Source organism: Macrosteles quadrilineatus, unplaced genomic scaffold (genome assembly GCF_028750875.1).
Source record: "Macrosteles quadrilineatus isolate MER2022 unplaced genomic scaffold, UCM_ALF_1.0 Scaffold_9__3_contigs__length_116548681, whole genome shotgun sequence".
NCBI classification, from domain to species: Eukaryota; Metazoa; Arthropoda; class Insecta; order Hemiptera; family Cicadellidae; genus Macrosteles; species Macrosteles quadrilineatus.
Window position 1 is genome coordinate 44,684,786 of NW_026542602.1, and position 25,875 is coordinate 44,710,660.

General features: G+C 33.8%; 2 protein-coding genes across 2 annotated transcripts; both read right to left on the reverse strand.

Annotated features, from left to right (window-relative positions):
• Window positions 1-2,773: 2,773 nt before the first annotated feature.
• LOC129002927 (longitudinals lacking protein, isoforms J/P/Q/S/Z-like) lies at window positions 2,774-3,669 on the reverse strand. The gene is made up of 2 exons (XM_054431055.1): window positions 3,443-3,669; window positions 2,774-3,017 (listed from the first exon to the last, which is right to left on the reverse strand). Exons 1-2 carry the CDS (start codon window positions 3,561-3,563, stop codon window positions 2,815-2,817), a joined length of 324 nt encoding a protein of 107 aa, XP_054287030.1. The 5' UTR covers window positions 3,564-3,669; the 3' UTR covers window positions 2,774-2,814.
• A 1,801-nt stretch (window positions 3,670-5,470) lies between these two features.
• Window positions 5,471-25,012, reverse strand: LOC129003378 (zinc finger protein 875-like). The gene is made up of 10 exons (XM_054431670.1): window positions 24,964-25,012; window positions 24,270-24,536; window positions 23,378-23,503; window positions 18,997-19,164; window positions 17,763-17,990; window positions 17,306-17,505; window positions 9,650-9,764; window positions 8,491-8,704; window positions 6,684-6,706; window positions 5,471-5,667 (listed from the first exon to the last, which is right to left on the reverse strand). The coding sequence occupies exons 1-10, from the start codon at window positions 25,010-25,012 to the stop codon at window positions 5,471-5,473; spliced, it is 1,587 nt and encodes a 528-aa protein (XP_054287645.1).
• Window positions 25,013-25,875: the final 863 nt, after the last annotated feature.

The following is a 25,875-nucleotide window of genomic DNA, read 5'->3' on the forward strand; positions in this document are numbered from 1 at the left end:
TGTTATAGATATATATAACAGTTTTGGTTTCATGGATGATGAAGATATTGAATTAGATGAAGTTGTTCAACGATTTGATAAGTTTTTTGTTGGTAAATCTAATGAAGTGTTTGAAAGATTTTTGTTCAACAAAATTACACAAGAAACCCATCAAAGTTTTGAAGATTTTTTTACAAAATTGGTTAACCAAGCTAATTCTTGTAATTTTGAGCAACTAAAAAACAGTTTGATTAGAGATAGAATAGTAATTGGCATATCAGAATCTAGCTTAAGGGAAAAGTTACTTTCTACTGAGAACCTTACCTTAGATAATGCAATTAGTAAGTGTAGGGCACATGAACAAGCTAAGAAACAGCTAGCAGAAATATCCTCTGACAGCCCTAGAAATGTTAATGTTGTTAAAAGGGATGATTCCTTTTCTAGGCCTACGTTACAAAATTCAGTCTTTGACTGTAAACGTTGTGGTTTACAACACTCTAGAGGCCAATGTCCAGCTTTTAATCGAACTTGCAATCAATGTTTGACTAAAGGTCATTTTGCTAAGATGTGTAAAACTCGAAAGAATCTCCCTAGTAAAAGTAAACATACTGATGTTTTAGAGGTTGTAGAGAATGAAGATTCTGATTATCCGTTGCATGTTGATTGCATCTCTAACCCAGTCAAGAATCAAGATTGGACAGAATTATTGGAATTGCCAAATAACAAAACTGTGCAGTTTAAATTAGACACTGGGGCTCAGTGCAATGTTATTTCCCATGATTTGGCACTAGCTTGTAATCTGAACATTGTACCTTCTGCAACTAAATGCCTTGTTTCTTTTAACAACCACCTTATTCCGATGGTCATAAAGAATGTTTCAAAACAGCTAGAAAAAATTAAAAGACGAGAGAAGCTGTACGGTGATGTGAGGAAAACAGAGCCTGATCAATTTAAACTCGATGAACCAGTGCTCTTTAGATTCAAACCAAAGTGTTGGCTGAGGGCAAAGATTGTTCAAGTTGGTCCTGAACCTCGATCGTACAAAATCCAGACTGGTGATGGACGAGAATACCGAAGGAACTCATGGTTCCTAAGAAGAGACAAGTCATTCAGAATCTCCCATGATGTGAATAAAGGTAAATTGTCCAGGTCAGAATTACATAACAATGATTCAACTCCTGTTGTAAGACGAGGGGAAAGGATTAGAAGAAAACCAAATCAATTTGACTTGTGAAGGAGGGATGACAGTAGTAGTTAATATATCAATAACATATGGTAATTGTTCAACATATGTTTTGTGTGTTATTGTTTATATTTGGATTGAGTTTTTGTTAAAATAGAAATACACAACCTTTCATGAATTCTGTACAATTATTTAATAATTAATCTAATGACAATAGATAGACACCAATGGCATTTTAAAACTTTTTTTGCAATATTCAATAGGTATTGAATATTATGTGCTCAATGGTCTTCTCTGTCTCTTAGTATCAACATATACTCTTTGTTCATTCAATTAGTCGTCAGTATAGTAGCTTTATGTTGGTAAAATAATGTTTTTTCTCATCTCTTCCTCTTCAAAAGGCAGAGTGTAAATGGAAGATGGCAGATTCATGGGTTAAATGTGAAAGTACTTCAAGTAAAGTGTTGTGTGGAAGACCTCCTAACGAAAGTGAGAATATATTCAGCTTCAAGTTATTATTCTACAGCTACGGAGAATTCTCTCTACCCTCTCCTGGAGAAGATTCATACCTCATTTAAGACTGTCTCCCTTTTGTGTGCTTCTCATCTACTACGCTTCAGTCTAATGCTAGACATCTTCACCATATCAACTCACTCAAATGTCAAGTAACTATGTGTTTACTAATTTAGTTTATTGGTAATACCATAGACAAATAGAATGAATATAGAATGTCAAAGGAAGGTTCCGCAATGTGTCGCTCATTGTTCGATTTGCTGCCGTATGCTACCAGGAGACGTTGCAGCAGTGTGCAACGTAACTACACGGCACTCCTAGTGGTGGGCGCCAGAACATATGCTAACCACAGCACTGCTGGCGGTCTATATTTAATTCTTTTTGTCCATGGTATTACTCTGACATGTCCTCTATTTTAAGATATGGATTATAAATTAAAGTGTGGATTTCACTTTTGTTTCTCAATAAAATTTTCTCACATTCTCTATAGAACTCGCCCACAACTAGTGTTGATATATCAAATAATGTAGGAAGAAGCTTTTCATTACCATGGTGGAAGGATAAACCATAGGTTTGATCACGACATAGACTAAGGGAGTATGATTTATCTATGATCACGATTACTAGAAAAATACCGGTATGGATCATAAACATAAACAAATGACGTTGTTGGCCCGAATCCTATACTAATATCATTGAAAATATGTTTTGGCAGTTCCATTTACGCAATGTTAAATAATGTTTATTTTCGGGCCAAAAACGTCATTTGTTTATGTTTATGATCCATACCAGTATTTTTCTAGTAATCGTGGGTTTGATACTCCTATTATAGGCTGACGTCACCCAGATTGCAAAAAGAAAGTCACCTGAACTGTCATATAAGTATATACTGTTTTGATTTGATTGTTATTGTTTTATATATTTTTTTTAAATAGTGAAATGACATTTGCAAATCTGGGTGACGTCAGCATGAGACGAGAATATCAATATCACACCTATGTTTTACAGGTTTTATCCTTCCAGCATGTTAATTACGTTTGTATCAATTTAAGTGTAAAACAGGCAGAAGATTGAAATACATTTGCTACAAAGTTTATTCATGAAACAATCGCTAAAACATACATAAATCAAAGGAAACATTACAACTTGAGGTGCCCCGGGTCAGTCACTACATAGTCCCAGTGTTTGGTGACCAGATGACGTTTGAGGTGGCTCGTGTAGTACGTCTTGTAGCTACATAGAGTGCAGCACTTGCTGGGCGACTTACCACATTCCAGACGTAGGTGTTGCTGTACACCCTGTACAGTTCGGTAGCTCCTGCGGCATTGAGGACATTGGTGGTCTGGAAAAAAAATCATCTCTCATTGCAGAAAACCTCTACAGTAAAATAGCACTTGCTGCATTGAAAACATCGGCATTGGGTGTAACGTAGAGGTTGGTTTATCCCCAGAATGAAGCCACGAATAGTCGTTGGATCAACCAAACTTGTTTAAATCATGTCTGTATATGTTTAATTTAAAGTTTTAAACCACACAGGAAATTAAGGCATGAAAATAACTGATTTATAAAAGTATATGTTACTTTTGCTTTAGGTAATACAATTTTGTGCTTAATTTAAGGAACGATTGACTTTTTCAATAATTCTGAGCATTTCTATTTACACTCTGCCCAACACATTCAACAATTTTTTAAATTTATTTAACCCTACAAGTTCTTATAAAACATTCAATCAAGGTCAATAAAGGAACAATGGAAGCAAAAACGTACAGTTTATTTGTTGAAAGTAATCTCCATGCGATGTACTGTCCGCAGATGCCTGTAGAGCGTCGGCGGCCGATGTGTTTTGAAGCTGCACAGGTGGCACCACTGGGAAGGAGCTTTGTTGCATTCCAACTTCATGTGCTGTTGAAGGCCTTTGATCATTTTGTAGGCCTTTGGACACTGAGGACAGGGATAGTTTGGCTCACACTTTCTTCCTGTCAAAACATGATTAGAAAATTGTAAAACTATGTTGGTAATAATTGTATTTTTTACTGTGAAAATTAATTTTTTACAAAATTTAAGTCTGTTAAAATTAATTTATTTTCAATCCAGTAAAATGTTTTTTGTTACAAAATTTAAGTCTGTTGAAAATTTACTATTGATTGAATATCTGAGGATTTATAGTCATACATTCATAATAAACCCTGGTAACTCATTTACATAGAGTAATATCCTCTTCCCAGAATATTCTTCATTAATGCTGACTACATACTTACCATTTTATCACGAAAATAAATTTATTCTATACAGTATACCATCAGTATGGTTTAAAATCATACTAATAATTATTCACTAGATTTGTCTCTCATTACCAGTTTTTATTAACTTTCATGTTCAAACTCGACTAACAGGGTTTTTTTCTTGTTTACTAACCATTTAATTATATTTCCATTATTGCTATTAATTTGATACAAATTAATATTTTACTGCAAATGTGTTAACTATTCTATATTTTGCTTTTAATCGATCATTACAAAATAATGCGTCTAACTGACTGCCTTACGATGTTTTTGGAAACACTGATAATTGGATGAATACTTAAAAATTACTCTGGTTGGTTGAGCAATGTAACCATTCAAATGTTGTTTAATATTCTTGTTTTTGTATATATATTTGTTTTGAAGTAAGAAATCATCAATGTAACTTTGTAGGGATTAACGGTAAGAAAAAACTCACAAGAAAAAATATATTGTAGGTGGTTTATTGATACAATAAAATATGGCACACTTATTCTACTCCCTATGAGGTATAATTTGTTAACGTCAACATACATATTGCTTTCCTTCCCACAGGCAAAATAAGAAAAGAAGAGAATTAGTAATACAGAAGTGTTGTTTTCTATTTTTCACATGATCATGTTCTTTTTGCATATTCACAAGGGGAAAAATTACTGGAAGGTAAAGCCCACTTATCATTGGGCTATCAGTCCTTAATATCTATCAAGTGGTGAAAATAAGAAGGTAACAGGAGTATGGTTTGGACCAATCCCATATAATAACATAAAAAATGCTTTCAATAAAAACGCAAAAGCATATTAAAACATCAAATCAAAGATTTTTTTGATTTTTAGAGCTCCTAGATAATGTCATCCTTGTAAAAACTTAAAAAAATCTTAGATACTATAGTCCTTGCCACTGTAAGTTGAGGCAGCGCAAGGCGTATATCTAGTGCGGCCTTTGGCTGATTCAACTTAGGGTGGCGAGGACTATATAATTTATGATTCGTCCTTTTAAATTATCGATTTTATTACACTGAGTTATTTTGAAAGATTGAACAAATTTAAAATTACATGTAACTAGCTGTTGGCCCGTCCTAGGAACGGGAATCAAGTAGTTGATTAAAACTCAATATAATTCAGAACAGCTGAGGTATTTTCAACATTAGGTATATGGAAAGTTCCCTTTAGAAAGGAATTACGACCTTAAAGGGCAATTTACGAAATAATGGATAGTTTGGCACAAGGTTTCTCATCCTGACGAACATTTTGAGTATATGGTTTAAGGGGGTGTGATTTGTAGTTTTCTCAAAAGTTCATGGGTACTTTGGGATTTATATATGGATTGATAAAACTCAATTTAATCGACTATGGTGGTGTCAGCAACTTCATTACATTTTTAACACCTGATTATTGATTTAACTTTTCTCCCGATTAATACATTAAAATTATTATTTCTGTAAACATTCCCAGCTTTGTGCTTCCAGTAGAAACATTAATTCCGCAGCTATATCAGCCTCTGCAGTTCTGTCCAGGCGTTACTTGAAGACGAGGTCTATGTGGTGGATGCAGCGCAGGTGTCTATACAGCGTGCTGCGTTGGAACGTTCTGAAGTTGCAGATGTGACACACTTGCTGCGGAGGTTTGCCCCCGCACTGCAGCAACATGTGCTGCTTCAGACTGTATTTGTGCTTATACCCCTTCCGACAAAACGGGCACACAAAAATAGGCAGCTCTGAAATATCAAACACATAACTCCTAGTTTCAGCTAATAATGATTTAGAAATGTTAAGAGGACCGTTTCCGTTACTTCACTGCCACTATGTTTTTAAAGTTTAAATATTAATAACTGTGAATGAAAATGATTATGTTATGTTTGGTTCGGTTAGAACTCAGACAACCAAAATTCAATTCTGTATTACATACCAGTTATATAGAGGTAGTGAATTAACGGAAAAATGTGTAAGAAAGTGGTTGTCGATTGTAGGTGCTTCAATTCAGTAGACTAGCGTAAAGGTAAGCTGTAGCCGGTAAATAATGACAAAGGTAATTCTGAATGGAGCTGTTAAAAGTAATAACTCTTAAGTTCTATTTTCTGTGAAATCATTGAATTGTAGACTATACTGAAGTGAACATCTGTTTTTTTAATAGTTTGGCAACTTTGACTTTTCGATACTGAAGTAGATAATATGTGGAATAGCTGCAGTACATTTTGTACCAAAAAGAGCATTATTGAATGAATCACTCAGTGTGTTGCTGTTGAAAAGGGTTTTCTCCTTTACTTTTTTATAGTACTGTGTTAGTTGAAGAGACATAGGGCTGCTCCAACAAAAGGGGTGTTTAGGTTTGTTAGGGGCACAAGAAGAGAGAAAATTTCTCCAACAAGGTAAGAGGAGGCGCAATTAACTCCCAGGTCCATAGCGCATCACATACAAACCACGGGCCCGAAGTGACATGATATTGTCATATTTTACAATGTATTGTCCTTTCTGTTTGGTTTGGTTAAAAATTAGTGAAGAAGAAAAAAACTACATATATATTCTTGCCATCAATGTCTTCTTTTCAACAAGTTTTTAAACTCAACCGCCTAGAGATTTGTCATGGGGATGGAAAGTCGAATTCTCAGTAGTGTACTTATAGTGGACAGGCCCAACCTATTAAGGTTGCAATAAGTTTGATTGCAGTAGTATAAGTTTGATTTGATTAGTTTGGTTATTCAAGTAATCAAACCCTTCCCAACTGTTTTCATACCTGACAAATCTTCTACTGACAATCTAAGATTGAATTACAATCGACAAACACTCAACAATATATGTACAGCTGTATTTTATGTGTATTAAATCTAGAAAACGTATATAAAATGTAGAGAAAATATGGTAGTTTAGTTTGAACATCAAGAAGTAGGATCTAGAAACATCTTTGGTAAACTACCTGATTTTCTTTATGTGTTTGATGGTAGAAATTTTAACCTTGCATTTTCTTTTTTATATAAGTATGGATATGAACTAATACAATATCCATTTGTGTTTTGAAGTTCTGAATATTTTTTGTCATAAAAAAACAAAAAACAATAATTTACACATTCTGTAATCAGTAAAACACACACCATGCCAAATGTTATTCAATAATGCTTGAAATATGTTTAAAGAAAGGGTTGTATTATCTAAAAGTGAACTTTAGATTAATTATGGTAGCGTAGGTATACAAAATTGTGATATTAAAAAAACTTTACTAATATTATATTACTTAATTGTAATTACTGACTAGATTAAATTTAAAAATACTGTAATAATTGAATTTTAACTGCAACAGCTGATTGTTAAGAATAGCAACAATAACATGTTGTTAAATTGTTGTTAAATTTGAGCTCATACCAAAAAGCCTCTACTTTGGTAATATTCTGAAATAAAATGCATTTAAAAATTATTTTGAAATATATATTTTCAAAATTATGCTTTATTTTGTGTTTGGATAGAGATTTTAAGAATTTAATGATATCAATTATAAAAGTAAAAGGGATTTGATGTCTGTCAATTACATTTTCATATGGTTGACAAAAAAGTACCCCAATTATTTGTACATAAACAAAGAAAAAAAAGAATTAAATGCTTCTTTTATCAGTCATGCTGAAAATGATTACTTCCGTATCTAACACATACTTCCACAATGCAAACATTTAGGAAAAACAATCATTCAAAAGAACATTAAAATCAATGAAACATTTCAAATCTACTCCTGGATGCAATTTAATCATGCTATCGAAAATGTAGTGAATGGACCAAATACAAATATTTTAGAAAATTTTGCAAAGTAAAAAAAAATGACAAAGGGTTAGAAAAAGTTTAGACTCTTCATTTACATCAATCATATATATTTTAACATTTTATTACATTATTATAAAAGTTTTGCAAAATAGTAACTTTCATTTCCTATAGTAACTTATATTTATTTTACTTTACCACTCAATATATCATATTTAAATATCACTGTTATATATAAAACACATTCAATGGACAATTGGTTGTGTCCTGCTAATTTGAACGAATTGAAACCAACTGAACTTTGTTTTGGTTTAGACAGAATTTTGTCTTATAGTGCCATGTTTTGACCTTTTACAGCCATCACATATATTAAAACGTGACAGGGTTTTTTTATTTCACGATTCTAAATCAACCACTTGACGGATTTTTATGATTTTTGTGCTGAAAGAAAGATAATTTTGAGAATTAGGGAATGTGGAAGAAGCTATAACTTTAGTTTAGGGTTTCAGTTTTTTAGAAATTAAGTTTAACATTTTTAAAAGTCTAGCAGCCGACGCTAACATTCTACTCTAGCTTTTGGTATAATACTATTTGCTTAACGTAACAGCTGTAAACATTCAGCGTTTTCCACACAAATTCTTTGCATAAATTACTTAAATAAATAAATTACTTTGCATACATAATGGGACTGAAGACGAAAAAAGTACGCTAACGTTAACATATTTCAACAAACTTAATTTTTTAATGTTACATTACATCATAAAATGAGGAACTGAGAAATCTTTTGCTTCATTCACTGCGTAGCCCCGCTCATCACTTCCTGTGGTATAAAGTTGTGCCTGGCTGCGTAATGTCGCTTCAGGTTGTTGCTGCGGAATGTTCGATAACCGCAGTGACTGCAGCTGAAGGTTGGTTCTTTACCGCACTCCTTCATTTGGTGTTGCTTCAGACTAGACAACCAGGAGTAGCTGCGGCCACATTGCATACAGGTGTGCTTCATACCAGCTGATCCTAGGAACAATAAACAGCTGGTTGTGGTAAACATAGAAAGAAGTTTATGCTTCTTCCAATCTTGAGGCTGAATATTTTTGTGACGGGAAAATAAACATTAATTGGGTGTAGGGTAAAGTATTGCAGGTTTTGAACGGATTAAAGATTACGTGGTTGAGTTTAAAATCAATAGCGGAAAAAATGAATTACCTATGTTTATGGTATATGGCTTTTACAGTCATCCACTGTATGTGTAAAAATAATAATAATCATGAGTTCTAATACCGTGTGTTTCTCATTTTGAAGCAGAATATTAAATTTATTGATTTTAAGAAAATGAAAACTGCATAACTTGGGAGAATGAATTTTGCAAGTTTGGACAGATTAAAGACCCAGGCTCAGGCTTTAAAGATTGGGTAGTTTCCGCCAAAGTCAATACGTGGATATAAAATAGATAAAATACATGTTCCAGTCAGCTTCTGTAACTAATTAATAAGTGTTTCCAAAATCAAATACCTAATTGCTAGGTGTGCATCTACACTTTGGGTCTACACTTTGTAAACAGGCCTCACTTTGTGGGCTGACTTAGCTCAAGGTACCAACATTTTAGGGAAGCCAAATCCTCAAAAATATTTATTTTAAAATAAAATTTTTGTTTGCTGAAGAATACACAAATTCCAATAGTATTTTAAACCTCAAAAAATAAAAAAAACTTGTTTCCAACTAATTATATTTCAAAAACGTTCCAAGATAGGCCTTCTGATAATGGAAGGAAGGCACCAAAGGTGCTTGCGACCCAAGGCGATATTCACCCTGATGTTAAAATTTTGTCTGTTAAATTTTTTTGATTTAAAATTTCGGCCTTGTCATTGAGGTACAGAAAATCCATTTCAAAAGACGTGTTTTGCAGCTTTATGTCGCTTGAGGTCGTTTGACCGGAAAGATCGGTAGCTGCAGACGTTGCACTTGTAGGGTTTGGGTTTGCCACACTCTTTCTGCAGATGGTGCCGAAGACTCGCAGCCCAGGAATAGCTTCGGGAGCAATTTTCACACTTGAATATCCTGGCCGACTCGGACGATTCTAGAAAAATGCACATAGCTTACTTGTAATCTCCATAAAAATGACATGGAAATTTAAAAAAATTGAAAGATTTTTCTTTAATTTCTCCACAACCATTATGCGCATAGTAGTGCTTCAATGTTTAAATTTTTGTTAAGCTTTCTAAAATGGGTCAGAAAGAAATCACAAATTTTGTGTTTTGGTGGTCAAAAATGGGAAAACCAAATTTTTACCTCCGTAAACCCCTGTTCCCATTGTTCTATAGGTTTACACGTTTATACAGAATTTCAAAATCGTATCATTTTTGCTCAAGTTTGGTGCTATCGGATATATAGGCCTATATTCAGAGGATAAATATGCCGAACGGATGTTGTATCTGGCCTCTGGGGACCTCCAAACTAAAAATTTAACCGGTTCCAAACTATGTTCTTTGTTAACAATTATTTGCCCTAAGCTGGTTTATATATAAACTTCTATATCCAAATGCCAATGATGTGGTGTTACCTTTTTTGATAGTGGATGGATTCGACTCATTTGTAAGGCTACAAATGTTTTTGACCTTCATCCACAACACTTATTGATTCATTACAATCCATTTCCACATTTACAAATGCAATGTCATCTTGTTCTTCTTCTTTGATAGAAATATTCTCTGAAAAAATTGTACAAGCATAAGTAGATAAACTATTGAACTATGCTTAGAACTAATAATTATATCTTTTTTTGAGCAAGAGTATTTAATATCTGTTTTATCTCATAACTTTTACGCCTCTTCTATAGGATCACTTTCTCTTTTGACATGGTTTGTGCAAATCAATTAATTACTCAGTTTCTCGTAACTTTGATTACAGTCAGGAAAATGTACCTATGCACTTTTAGCTCTGTTTTTCATAGTAAAGCTACATAACTAAAACCTTTTTACTTCTTCCACTCCCAGCTCAGTAGCAATACCCACACACCCTTTGTTTGAAACATTGGTTGGGATTCACTGTAGTAGTGTCCCACGACAGCTTTGTAGTGATTTATACAATTGTATCAACATAACAATGTTTTCTTGAATACCTAAATCCTTACTCATGTTAATGAAGGTAAAAACTCACCACGAAACACAACATACAAAATACAGGCATGTCTGGCTAGTAACTGGCATGTCTGGCTAGTAAATGGCATGTCTGGCTAGTTAACAGGCATTTCTGGCTAGTAACCGGCATGTCTACCTAGTAACCGGCATGTCTACCTAGTAACAGGCATGTCTGGCTAGTAACAGGCATGTCTGGCTAGTAACTAGCATGTCAGTCCCCATGCTTTTCTTATGGTGGATATTTTTACGTTATATCTCGTTTTCTGGTATCTTTATGGGAATTATGCTATTTTTACCGATTCCCTAGGGTCAAGACCTTTAATTTAAGACTCCTCCCACCTTTCTACAATTTGAGATATTTGAAATCGGTTTGCGGCAACCTTCTTAGATATGAGGGGCTACAATAGTTATGGTCAATTTTGAAAATTTTGCCCTTAGGGGTAGCGGGGGTAGGGGGTAGCTCAAAATTTTCAAATGACAAGTATAGTCGAGTTTGGCATCATTTTACAGGTCTTGACAAAACATAAACATTGACATAAAGAAAACCAAAATCGGCTCACTAATAACAAAATGGCGCCCTAAAACGTTTCAAATCCAAATAACCATGAGGGTGGCAAAAAAATTAACTTGCACCCTCTTTAACTTTTTAATTATTTGAGATATTTGAAATCGCTTTGCGGCAACTTGTTTGGAAATGAAGGGCTACGATAATTATGGTCAGTTTTAAAATTTTTGCCCTTAGGGGTAGCGGGGGTAGCTCAAAATTTTCAAAAGGCAAGTATAGTCGAGTTTGGTATAATTTTACAGGTCTTAACAAAACATAACAAATAACATAAAGAAAATAGAAATCGGACCATTAATAACAAAATGGCAGCTAAAAATGATTGAGACTATGGTTATTTCAAGTAATTTTGAACTGCCATTTTGTTATTAATGGTCCGATTTCTATTTTCTTTATGTTATTTGTTATGTTTCGTCAAGACCTGTAAAATGATACCAAACTCGACTATACTTGCCGTTTGAAAAAATTGAGCTACCCCCTACCCCCGCTACCACTAAGGGCAAAATTTTTAAAACTAACCATAATTAAAATTCATGTTTTCGGCCCCTGGACTATATTGTTAAGACAATAATAGGTTTTTTACATACCTCAGTCAAATAGTCCAAAAATGGTATTGCTCAACAGCTTACATGTTTCGTTGCGAAGACAACATTATCAAAGCTTGCAACTCGTCAAAAACACATTTAAAACACGAACACGAACACAGAAGACATTAATACGGTACGAATACACAATTGACATTTAGATAGCGCTATCATAATACTGATTTGGTCCGGCGCGGCGCGGGGCAGTCTGCTACCAGCCCCGCGCCGCGCCGGACCAAATCAGTATTATGATAGCGCTATCTAAATGTCAATTGTGTATTCGTACCGTATTAATGTCTTCTGTGTTCGTGTTCGTGTTTTAAATGTGTTTTTGACGAGTTGCAAGCTTTGATAATGTTGTCTTCGCAACGAAACATGTAAGCTGTTGAGCAATACCATTTTTGGACTATTTGACTGAGGTATGTAAAAAACCTATTATTGTCTTAACCATAATTATTGTAGCCCTTCATTTCCAAACAAGTTGCCGCAAAGGTATTTCAAATATCTCAAATAGTTAAAAAGTTAAAGAGGGTGCAAGTTAATTTTTTTGTCACCCTCATGGTTATTTGGATTTGAAACGTTTTAGGGCGCCATTTTGTTATTAGTGAGCCAATTTTGGTTTTCTTTATGTCAATGTTTATGTTTTGTCAAGACCTGTAAAATGATGCCAAACTCGACTATACTTGTCATTTGAAAATTTGGAGCTACCCCCTACCCCCGCTACCCCTAAGGGCAAAATTTTCAAAATTGAACATAACTATTGTAGCCCCTCATATCTAAGAAGGTTGCCGCAAACCGATTTCAAATATCTCAATTGGTTGAAAAGTTAAGTAGGGGTGCAAGTTACTTTTCAGCCACCCTGTATATGGATATCTTTTATCTTATATACAATTGAGATCCTATAAGTACAACCATTAAAAAAATCTATTTCCGACAAAAATAGTACTGTAATGCAACGTAGATGATAATATTTTAAAAATCTTGAGAAACTGCAAGATAAGAAAAAAAACCAATGTAAAAACCCTTTATTATACCTTCACAAAATAAATCTATCCCCTCCACTTTATCATCCTACCATTAAAACAATAGCTCAACAACCGATGTTTGTCAAAATGGCAAACAGCTGCTACAGTAGAACCTCTTTAATCCGAACTAATTGGGACCGGGGGTAGTTCGGACTATTGAATAGCTCGGATTACAGAACATATTGTTGTTTTTACATAACATTAGCTAGGGAAAAGTGTAAAATGCTTTATAAAGTAAAATACAGTGTTTATTTAATACAGTAGTAAACATAGGGAATAAAAAGTACTGTACGTTACAATTAAAATAATAACGGTGCGTATATCAATAAATACAGTTTACAATAAAGAGCTACTGTACTGTGTATAGAGTACAGCAATGAGGCGTTCGGATTAGTGGACGTTCGGATTACAGGGGTTCGGATTAAAGAGGTTCTACTGTACATATAAAATAAGCAAATAAAGTAGTGAGGGAATTTCCCCTCATATCACCTAAATTTTGTGAACGGGGTATAATACTAACCCAGCTACAATCATCGTATGTTGAAATACAGAAATCGTCATGTTTACAGGATTATAATTCATACAAGATTGTCATTCGTACAAGATTATAATTTAATAGTTCTCCCTATTAAATATATCACAGCCATCATCAATCATTAACTAACACGTTGCCAAATATTTATAATAATTAATACAAAACCAACTTTTGTTCTTTTAATACTTCCTCCAGTAATTTTACATTCTAATTGGACCAACAAAATACTCTAACAAATGCATCTTAAAACAAATGTTGGCAAGTTTCAAAATGAGCACTGAACTAATATTTACTTGAAGTATCTGCAAGTGATTCTTGAATGTAACATATAGACGTAAAACTTGTTCATCCACTACTAAAATAAAAATTATAACAAATACTCTGGAACTATGTCACTGAGTTATTGAGTAACTAGCTCGTGTAATTCTTTGACCGAAGCTGCTCCAATGATAGGTCCTATTACTTCTACTGTCACAGTTACAAAAGTGTCTGTTATTTGGTTTACTTCCTAGTAGTTCTTCAACAGAGGCCGCTCCAACGGTGGGTCCTATTACTTCCAATGTCACAGTTACAAAAGTGTTTGTTGAGCTACTTCCTCATAATTCTTTGACCGAAGCCGCTCCAGTGGTAAGTCCAGTTTGTGCACAGACCTCAGATGTCTCAACAGATGACAACGGTAGAATGTCTTGTAACTGCAAAGTTGGCAGCAATGAGTTGGTAGTTTGCCGCCACATTCGTTCTTCTTGTGCCACACTAAAGTCGCTTTCCACTTGTAATTTTTACCACAAGAACATGAATATCTCGTCCCAAACTCACTTTGTTCTGAAAAAAAAGTAATAATTGTTACAAGTTCTGCAGCGCTTTTTTGAAATGCTTATAAACATTACATATGGTTGATAGAATATTTAAAATGTGAGATAAGTTGGTCATGCAGGATGCAGGAAACTGAACTTGACAGTTGTGATCAGACAAGGGTATGGTATCACTCCCATGGGTTCAGTCATGAGAAATCATGGAAAAATGTACTTGAGCTTCTTGTTCTAAATACACTTCAACACTTTGCACATGTATATTGCTTACGCACTTCATGTAGGTATTGTAAGCTATGAATATGAATACAGATAAGTACAGAATTGATAAAATGTTAGTATTGTTAACTAAATAAAGTCAGTGTGTTCTTTAGCCAGGAACTTATACAAAAGCCTAATGGACAAAGACAAAATCAATTATCAAAATGCTACTGACTTTCAGGAGCTCTTTAATAGTTTAAAACGGATATAGATGCTGAAAATCAGCTAGCTTCATTACAATGTTTTTTATAGGGCCAGGCTTATTTTCACATGTTAGTGCAACACACCTACTCTAACTAGTTCATTATAAAAAAAAATTGCAAAATTTCTACCGGACAAGAAAGCGAGCTAATAAAAACATTTTAATATACTTTCATATACAATCACAATATCCAAATAAAAATAAACTCACAAATACAACAGCTTTGACGTTTGTGTCTAAGACGTTTATTACTAAAATAGTTTATACAAGTATTAGTGCAGTAAAATACATGATTTTGTACTCTTTAAATGCTCTTCAGAAACTGGACAAAATATTCCTTTGTTAAAAGAAGCTCAAGACAGTATTGGTAAAAACTACTTGTTAGCATTGTTTTAACAGTGATTGGTTTTAACCAGCAATTATCATCATTGCCACGTGCTTTCATTTAATTTATCGTAACATAGAAGCCATGAGCATTCTGGATTGGAAGGCGCTTCAAAATGTTTAACCGAATCCAATTGTTCAAGACTAGCCTTGCTTTTGAAAACTTTCTATGGTTATACTTTCTTTATGCAATTACTGGAAGGTACTTGTTAAAGAATACGAAGAGGCTATTGAAATAACTATTGCATTTTTCGTAGTTGGTAACATTTTAATAACATGTCAAGTAAAAACTCTAATTCATTTTACAATGTAGTTTTTCCAGAGGAACATCAAGCTTATGCGTCTTCCGCAAGTGCCGTAGGAGATCGCAGCGTCTGCGTGTTTTGTAGTTGCAAATTTGGCACAATTGATTAGGTTTCTTCATACATTCGTGTTTTAAGTGATACGTCAATGATGCTCTGTTTTTGTAGTTCTTCCCACAACCGCAAAGGAACCTTTCTTGTCCGTTGATGACAACAGGAAATTCTGAAAATTTGGTAATCAAAATTCTGAAATTCCCTGAGAGAAGTTTCACAAATATCATTCATTCATTCAAATAACTTCTCATTAATAATATGCTAAATAAAACTCAAGTGCAAAATACTAAGCAAATTTCAACTTTAGATTACATTTTAATTTTCTACAAATTGATTGTTATTTTATTACCCAAAAGGTATCATTTCAATCCTGTAGGTATTCAAAATTACGTCTTTGACATTATGGAGGATAAATCAGTCGAACACACACACTGTTAAATTTTTGCTGAAATAAGTGTTAATGCACAACTTATAGTTACAATTAAAATAATACCATGCAAAGGATAACAACAATTTGTTTTTTATAAATTAATATTTTATTTATAAACAATACAAAACACCTTTTACGATGGGGGATCACAGTTAATTGGAAGAATAACAATTATATTTATGTTGAAACATAATAAATTCTATTTTAATTTTTTATAAACTGTAACAAGATACGTTAGACTAACGTATTAAAACACTTTTCTTTAATCCTATCCATTTTATAAAGTATAATGATAAATAAAAAAGGGGAAATCCGATAACACATTGTGGTTATGTAATAGTAAGATAAACAAAACATAAACTTCTTATACAAAACACAAAATTGAAATACTTTATTGAATATTATCTAATTAGGCCTACTCAAAAACTTGAATATTAAATCCCTATGAGCTATAATATGATTACCAATAGCTAAAGGGTGGTAGTAGTACAATGTTTACGAATCAAGATTTTAAGAGTTAATTTGTAAAATAAATAGTTAAACACACTTGGATACTTTTAGATAAGAAAACTGAATGCAGATTTTTTGTTGATATTTTGCGATTTCTTTGAGACGACTAGAGGAGCCACAGTAAAATCATTTTTACATAACAAAAATAACAAAACAATCATTAAAACCAACTTTATTTAACAATTTAAGTTCATTTTTGATAAGGGATGGTCATATCAACAGGTACCAGTCTAGCTTAGGTCAATGATTGAGCTTATACACATAAAACCAATTACCATGTATGCTTTGGCTTACCAAGTTTTTAAGTGGGTTTCTTTTATAATTTGCCTGCATGTTTTGCATATCAGAGAAAAGTTTTTTTTAATTATTTAATTCAGTAATGCATTGCTGAGTGGTGTATGTTAGTTCAGGTCTTTTACATAAATATTATATAAATATATATATATATATATATAGACAATTATGTATTTAAATTTTGAAGCACAATATTAGTTTTAGGAATGATCACTTGGTGGCTTAGGAATACATTAAGGAAGAAGGCATGTATGCACAACTAACTAACCTAATAAATGATTTCCAGGCAGTTGATAGAACAAAAAAATTCACAAAGAACTCATTTAATAGTTTTGTTGTGCTCTACCAATTCCTTCTGAAGAATATTAGTTGCCCCGTTTACCTCTAAAGAGGCAAAATATCAAATTCTTTTTTGGGATCTTTATGTGTGGTATCAACTGCCTGAAATATTTGCTTAGGTAAATTTAGTTCTATTCCTTCTTCCTTGAGGAATAATGTTAACAATTTACACAGCAAACTTTTGCATCACATAACGATCTCGTTCAGGAGGCAGGTCTAGTTTGTGTACAGTACGCAGATGCCGCAGTAGATGACTGCGTCGACAAGACTTAAAACTGCATATTTCGCAGAAGTGACTAGGTTCTTGGTTACATTCATTTTTCTGATGCCACTGGAGTGTGTTCTTCCACTTGTAGCTTTTACCACATTCACACACATACCGAGAGTTCCCTGGAAACCATTAGACACTAGAATAGGTTGTCTCTGTAAGATGGTACATAATCTTTTTTGAATACTATGAATTAGAAAGGATTTTAAACAAAATATTTAAATTTATCTAACATCGTTATACATAAACATGTATCTAGAGGTTATAAAATTTGATACAAAATAATAAATCTTTTAGAAAAGAGTCCAATAGTTTTGATCTATGCTTGTAAAACCACATTTATCCATACGTTAAGCAATAAATGTCTGTGATAACATGCTCGCTGAGGAGAGCGAAGTGCCATTCTGGTGTTTCGTGACGGTTCTCTCTGCGGGAACGTCCAGCTTGTGCACGTTGCGCAGATGACGCAGAAGACTGCTGCGCACCTTGGTTCGGTAGTTGCACAGTTGGCAAGCGTGGTTGGCGTCTCGGCCACACTCATGGCGTATGTGCCAGGCTAGCGTTCCCTTAAACTTGTAATGCTTTCCGCACGCACAGATGTGTCTCCCTGCTTGGACATGCAAAATTTGTTATGTAACACTGACCTTTTTTTAAATATGTTAATAAATGCTAACAAAGAAGACGGACACAGTAAAAATGTTAAAAATATTTAAGAAAGTTGGATGTTTAATTAATCTATTTATTTAATATCTATCTATTTATTGATCTATGCCTATTTACATTAAATAGATTGTACTGTTAAGATTTTGAGGTTAAAAATGTGCTCTTATCTATTGAAAAAAAACTATTTATTTCCATTGCTAAACCTATGTATACTTATGTATGTAACTTATGTATGCAAAAGGAAGTATAATAAAAAAACAAAGTATGAAAAAAATGTTTATTAAAACTACAATCTGTTTAATATTTCCCCAAAATTGTTCCAAAGTAGGCCATTATTGTGTAGATAACCTCATACAAGAATAAAATATACTCTGATAGTTTGAAGGAATACCCCTTATTCTTAATTACCGTATATGTTTAGATTTAGTAGAAAGGACGTTTGACTGGTGATACAACTAAACATCAGATCCCTAAAAGTTATCGCCAGATTTAACCAAAATCGTTGTTGTTGATGTGAGCCACTGACAAAATTGTGCTGATCTAAATTAATAATTTCCATTGAATACACAATTTTTTTTACCAAGTCAAACTGATAGAACACCTTATTGTGTGCTATAGCAACTTTTAGGTCCAGTCAACTACATCAGCAACCAAAAATAAGGTAGAAAATAGGATTTTAGATACTGGCGCAATCTGTGACTGGATAATATAACTATGTTCTTAAAAAAAAAAATGCGACAGCTGGTCCAAAAGATGGGATGTCTACTTTAGTATCCAATCGTCAATGATATGATTGTCCACTCACATGTTGAACAATGTGACAAACTGTACCCTCTTTCTGTTGGTGATTTCCGTTCTCAGTCTAAATATTTAAATTTGAAGATTATGGTTTTTCTTTGTCATTCCTACTTCAAAGCATTTTTTCAGTCGGCAGAATTGACATCTGTTACGAGTGACTCTATCGATAACACATTTCCCATCACCAACACACGCGTAGTAGACAGTCGAGGACTGGCTGCGTCGGAAGAATCCTTTACATCCTTCACACGTCAAAGCTCCGTAGTGCATTCCTGTGCTTCTGTCACCACACACTCTGCAATAAATGGCCACCCTGAAATCTGGAACATTCAATGTTAAAATTAAGTGGATTATCACCACAAAAATATACAATTGTTCAATGCACTCATTATACCTGCATTATTTACAGCTGCATCGATATAAGCTATACAATAATTACAAAGCAAAAAGCGTTTTTCAACCCCTTAAATTTTGTTGAGACCCGACTGAATATTTTCTATCACTTAAAACTAAGATCAACAACCATAAAATATATTTTTTTTTAAGTGTGTGGAAGAGGGTAGCTGAGTAGTTATGGCACTACCCTAATAATCTCAAAAAAGGTCTCCTGTGCACACCTGAGAAAATGTCAGAAATGCCTGAGAAGCTTGCAATGTTTTGAAACTGAGTTTAGCGCTGTCCTTGATTATTGGGCTTTTAAATAGTCCTAGAGGAAAAAACAGCTGGTCTAAGTCAGTAAAAAAGCTATGAAGCTCCTCACTCAATTTACACTCATTTACCATTCATATTTAGGTTGAAATGTGCCTATTTTGCCTCCATCTAAATGAATAATATGAATGATGAATAATCTAAATTGGTGCGGTACCTAATAGTAGTGTTGATGAATAATCTAAATTGGCAACTAATCAAAATAATAGTGATGAATTATCTAAATTGCTAATGATAATAATGTTTAAAAATGAACTATTTATTACTATAAAGTTTATAAACCTTTAATTTTAAACCAAAGCAACCATAATTATGTGCATATGTATGTACATATATTACACAATTGCATAGACACATTTTAAACACCCTTATAGAAAAGAAGTATAGGATTTTCCCCAAACGACTCATACGCGTATTATAGATCAAACATACTCATAAGTTTTCTATTTTTATGGATGAGCTAAAACAGTTTTAGTGTTAATTCCGTGTGGTGCTTAAAGGGGCGTGTGTTTGTGATGTTACTTATAATTTAAGTTATTTAAAACATATTCCTAGCAAATAAAACAATGTAATTATTAACTATAGCTCATCCTCTGAGAGTGTAAATAAAGTCCCGCAGGGGTGAAATAAATGCTAAAAAATAACAGCTAAATCAATAATATTTAGTACATCAACACGAAACCTAAAGCTCTACTTTTTGAAGGAACTGTCAGTTTTCTGTCATATCATGGGGACGTCCCGCAAGGAGTCAGGAGGAAATCTTAAATATGAGCATAGGCTGATATGTACTGATATGTATGTACCTAGTGGCATCAGAATCCTGTAGAAAAACGAATAACATTTCTTAGAGTGAATCTAAAAATTTTAGATTCACAAAAAATTGAACACATAAAAACCTAACACTGAGTCAACTTTCCTCACCAAGTCAATAACGGTTAGTCCAAGAAGCAAAACAAAGGACAATTTTATGACATAGCAACACTCCCTGTTACAATAATTAGGCCTACCTACCTTTTTGGGCATATTGTTGTCAGAAGATCAGTATATAATAGTATATTACGTTACTAGTCCTGAAAATAAGTGTTTACCGGACGAGTGTTTCGTCTAGCACGGGATTACCATACGAGTCAGGTACACACAATTTGGACGAGTTACATACGATAGTTTGCGCCATACTACTAAATCTGTATAAATTCTTATATATTTCCACCAACTAAAGGACTAAAAATAAGATAAAGTCATAACCTCTAAGAGAGATTTTTTGTTTATAACCTCTCATTGCCACCTAAATACAGTATAATCAGCTGATTGGTGTCCGGTAAAACTCATTACAGTACAGTAGTACTCAATGAAACCCCATTGAATAAGCTGGCGGCAAACAGCTATTTTCTGGACTAAATCCTTGCGTGGGATGTTCGTCAAAATAATGTAGTGTGGCATAAAAATATCTAGCTTTTCTATTGACTTAAAATAGAAAATCTCTTCAACATCTGACCACTGTGATATATTTTTGAGGTCCGTTTTGGATTTTGAACATTTGTTTGGTTGGTGGCTGACCTGGTGCTGTAAACGACTGTGAAACCTAAAAATCTCTGCCATTTAAAATTTATCAGTTCATTATAAGGCTGTACCAAGGCCCCACTAGAAAAACAGGCTATGCTGCAGGATCTATATCGTCACACTTGTGGATAGATTCACTGCCATATCCCATAAGTTTAGGTAAATCAGCTGGCTGTTTGCGGCTGGCAACTTTAGTACAACTCAACACTGTGACGTAGTGTTGCGCTGCCTGTGCTGCAGCATGGCCTATTTTCTAGTGTGGCCTTGGCTATACCCCATCTCACAACCTTGCTTTGCTGGATACGATCCATTCACAGGCCTTGTGGACTGGCAAATGCGTAGTTGCAAGAGGTAACCAACTTATTTATGCATTAAAAATAAATAACTTTGAAGTAAAAATTCCAATTGAGAACATAGTATTAGGTAACTGGATAAATAGTAAAAATACTTTACCATAAAAAAAATACTAAATCTTTATTTTTAGTTGTAAATGCTACAGTATTATCGTTACTACTGAGAAGAGGTATATCCAGTTCTACGTTTGTAGAATTTGAGATGTAACTGAAGCCTATCAAGATCTATGACCTCCTCTTCATTCTAAACAGTTATAACACATGGAGAGTTCGCAGTGCAATTCACTGTCATTCTACTAATTATTTCTAAAGAAGCAATCTTCCTCTTAGAGGGGAAAAAATCAAATTAATTTGTAGTGAAGTTTTAGTGTGCTATTAACTACCTGTATCACTTTTCATGAATCAGTTTGAGGATAAGGATATAACATAGAGCACTAGGATTTTTAAGATGTTTTTATGAGGATAGCAGGCGTACCTGAATGGGAATGAGTCTTACCCTTTTAGCAGAGTCTATTCTTTAATAAATAATTTAATTCTTGAACAAAAATCAAATTTTACCATATTATTGTTTATTTTTAACTACTACAACAATTTCCAACATGACAAAATAATAAAAGATCATCTGTTTTAACTATTTACAGTCAATTAGGGAATATAAACACAAATTACACAAGAGACACAAAACTTTACACAATATACCTACACAAAACATAAGAACATTTCACTGTCACTGACAGCATTTTCAACTAAGGAAGAAAGAGTTTTCTTTAGGTCCATTATGGCGGCCAGTGAGTTGTTGAGACAATGTTGCCAATAGTATAAAAAAAACGTTGCAGCAAACCTGCAGACTAAGTGAATTTCCATTTGCCTGATTGGGTTTTAATTAAATCTATTTAAATTACATTAGGTTTAACAAGTACCTAGGTTTGCTACAGGGAGAGTACGGAAATTATGCAAGTGATTGGCTCTTTAAAATTTGAGATAAAGATCCCATCTTGACATCTTGGTTGAAAGATGATAACAAAACTCATTTTTATTTCAATGTAAAGCTGTATAATTAATGTTTAGTTGCTGTCTAGTTGTCTTGATGTCAATTTCTCCTCTGCATTTTGGTAACAGGCGTCAAGTTGTCACCTCCAAAAATCTGAGGTGGCTGTCACGTTGCATCCTTTCTTGTTTATGCCAAGCTGTCCAATTTTAAACTCTATGGCGACAGCTTTATGTGACACTACCGTCAGGTTGTATCCCAGTAAAAGGAGACAAATTGACGTAGAGAAAACTCTACGCCGAAGCAACTAGTGTTCTTAAATTATTGGAACAAAAAAAATCATGAAGGTCAACTACATGTTCAAATGACTAAGAAAACACAGTTTATAAAAATATAAATGTTTATTTACGATATTACAATGACTTTGATGACATACAATGACATTTTAAAATGTTGCTGAACAAGTTTTTATATTGTTGACCTGTATCATTAAACACTGTGACTTTGAATTTATTGAACAGCATGAATTACAAAAGGGTTGCTGATTGAATATTTAGTTGGTCTGTAATTAAATTAGACAGTTTTGTTGAGTGAATTTTGATTTGATTTTCAACTTTTCTGACATTGCCTTGCAACTACATTACACATTGTTGAGTAAGTTTAGAGTGTGTTGATGTGTAGTGAAATTTCAGTGTTGATAACTAAACTTTGAGTTTATATTATCTGCATTCATCGCTACACGGAGTAATTGAGCAAGTTCTAAGTTTTTGGTCATAACTCTGAGTTATTAAGTTTGATTTTAAGTGAGTAGACTTTGTGTTTAGTGACATTATGCCGTGGCGTTGAGTGAGTTTGTAGGTCTGCGGATGCGCTCAAGAGGGATGTCAAGTCTGTGCAGCATGCGCAGGTGGCGCAACAAGTTACATCTCTTGTGTGTCTTGTAGTCGCAGAACTGACAGAGCTGATGGGGTTGACGGCCGCATTCGTGTCGCTGATGCCACAATAAGTTGCCCTTCTGCTTGTACGACCGACCGCAACAGCAGGTGAACCCTGTGAGACAAACGTGGAAATAGATAATGCTTATTTTAGGTTTGCGTTTTGCGGAAAGGGTTAAGGGAAAACATTTAAACCCTTAATCTTTTTGATAACCTGGGGTTCAACTTCATCTCTTCAACACTGAAGTCACAGAAACTAACCACTAGGCTAGATACTAAACAATTTTGTAAAATCATATAGAGATTTTTAAACATTGCTCATCCGTAAAAAAAATTGGAAGTGCTGACGTTGCAAGAAAAGAAATATTTCTGAAGTGATTAAACTCTTTCAATTCCTATTCTATGGCTTGAATATATTTGTTCATGTATAAAATCAGATTTTTTAAAAGAAATGAGAATCTAGAGTAGTGTGACTATAAATGACAGGAAAAAAGGTTGAAGGTTTTAGGATGGACTAAGACCATAAACTCTAATAATTGACACTTTTAAGATATTACTGTAGAGGGATATGAACTATCTTGTTGTTGAGGCGATGATGTTGAATAAAATAAAAAAAAAATTGTAAGGGCAAGATTTGGCCTTGATGTTTAGTGTTCCTGTTAACAATGCAAATTTTTTGGATGAGTCAAGAGACGTTTTTAAACACAAAAACAAAATAATTGTTTTATTTTTTATATTATTAAAATAAAATGACATCATGAAAACATAACAGTACATATTTTGGTATACTTGACTATAAAATTTAAAGCAAACAGTAGGAACAAATTATGGAACATTAAATTGCACTGTTCAATAACAAAAATCACAGTATAATTATCCACAAATATTTTGAACATCATTCTCTTCAGTCCATGAATTTTCGTTGATTACTTGTAGCAAATGTTTCTCTGGGCAACTTCGCTTGTTGAAGATCGGTATTTGGTGGACGTTGCGGAGATGCCGTCTTAGATGACTCGGAGTGTGAGATTTGTATTGGCAAAAGTGGCAACACTGCTTCGGCTCCTGGTTACACTCGTACTTCTGGTGTTGGCGGAGGCTGCCTTTCCAGCTGTAGAAGCGACCACACTGATCACAGCTGTAGGTGAACGCTGCAAGTTGAGATGATGAATCAAAGATAAAGAAAATCACGTAAGTACACCTTACGTTAATGTTGGAATCATAGCTAAATAATAAAAACACACACATGTTGAAAGTTCACGTTTGATGAATAATAATGAGGAAAATCACAAGGGTACACTTTAGGTTGATTAATCGTTGATTACAAATTATGGTTGATATCTAACAATTGTTGATGTTTTATGTTGGAGTGTTTCATTACCAATACCATTGACTATTGGATACAGAAGTTGTTGTATTAATAGTCAAAGCTAATCATCAAAAATACCAATTATGTGGAAAAAAAAGAAAACCTTATGTACCTGTGCACTGAAAGTTGATGTCTATGTGATCAAACAGAAAACACATTTTGAGAAATTGATGTTTCATGGACCAAAGATAAAAAAATAAAACACATACCGTAGACTGGGGTTACTTTGTGCCTGCAGGGGTTATTTTGTGACACCATGCCCTTTTTTACTATTTTTCATATAGTACCAAAACGGTTTTGAACTATGGTATAGGATTGCTACTATTTCTTACTCCATGAAAAGTTACATCTGTAGACTACAAACATTGTTGTTTTCTTGGGAGTGTTGCACGACGTCCAAGTGCCACGACGTCCAATAATATTTTTTCAGTGCCACGACGTCCAAAACATAATTTTTGAGTTGTTGCACGACGTCCAAGTGCCACGACGTCCAAAAGTACAGTAACTGCCAAAAATATAGTCTTTCTACAAGCTTTGGACGTCGTGGCACTTGGACGTCGTGAAACAGCGCACTGTAGAATTGTAAAAAAGTATCATTTGCACCACGTCCAAAGCCTCTGCCAGTTGCACGACGTCCAAGTGCCACGACGTCCAATCAATATTTGACTGTTGCACGACGTCCAAGTGCCACGACGTCCAAAGTGCCTGCACACTGTGAACACTGTTTGCCGACCTCAGTGCATACAGTTCGCATTGCAATTATTGAAGGCAACTAGGCCTAGTCAACTGTTTGAAAGTTGTCAACCGCTACGTCTTCGATTAATGTTTAAATTATTCAATATTCAATGGTTCTAATTGAACTAATTATTGCATTAGCTTAATTTTTTATATGTAAAATAAATACTATGTCACCGTAAAATGTAATGATGCAGTATTTCTGTTGTTATGATTGCATAATTGATTTCTACAAAATAGAGCTAAGTCATAGAAACGAGATAAATAAATGACTACACTATTCACTATATTGTATGATTAATACAATAAATTAATCACTAGCCCAAAAGTAAATATGGTAGGTTTAATGTGAGTAGTGGTAGAATTATAAGTACTGCAGTAGAATA

Excerpts from the sequence above, each read along its gene's own strand:
- LOC129002927 (XM_054431055.1), bottom strand. The coding sequence starts at position 3,563 with ATGCAACAAAGCTCCTTCCCAGTGGTGCCACCTGTGCAGCTTCAAAAC. Across the intron at positions 3,018-3,442 it reads TTACTTTCAACAAATAAACT|ACCACCAATGTCCTCAATGC; the intron begins GTACGTTTTTGC and ends TTTTTTTTCCAG.
- LOC129003378 (XM_054431670.1), bottom strand. The coding sequence starts at position 25,012 with ATGGTGTCACAAAATAACCCCTGCAGGCACAAAGTAACCCCAGTCTAC. Across the intron at positions 17,991-18,996 it reads TGTTATCGATAGAGTCACTC|GGAGACACATCTGTGCGTGC; the intron begins GTAACAGATGTC and ends ATGTCCAAGCAG. Across the intron at positions 5,668-6,683 it reads GTCAGTAGAAGATTTGTCAG|AGCTGCCTATTTTTGTGTGC; the intron begins GTATGAAAACAG and ends TTGATATTTCAG.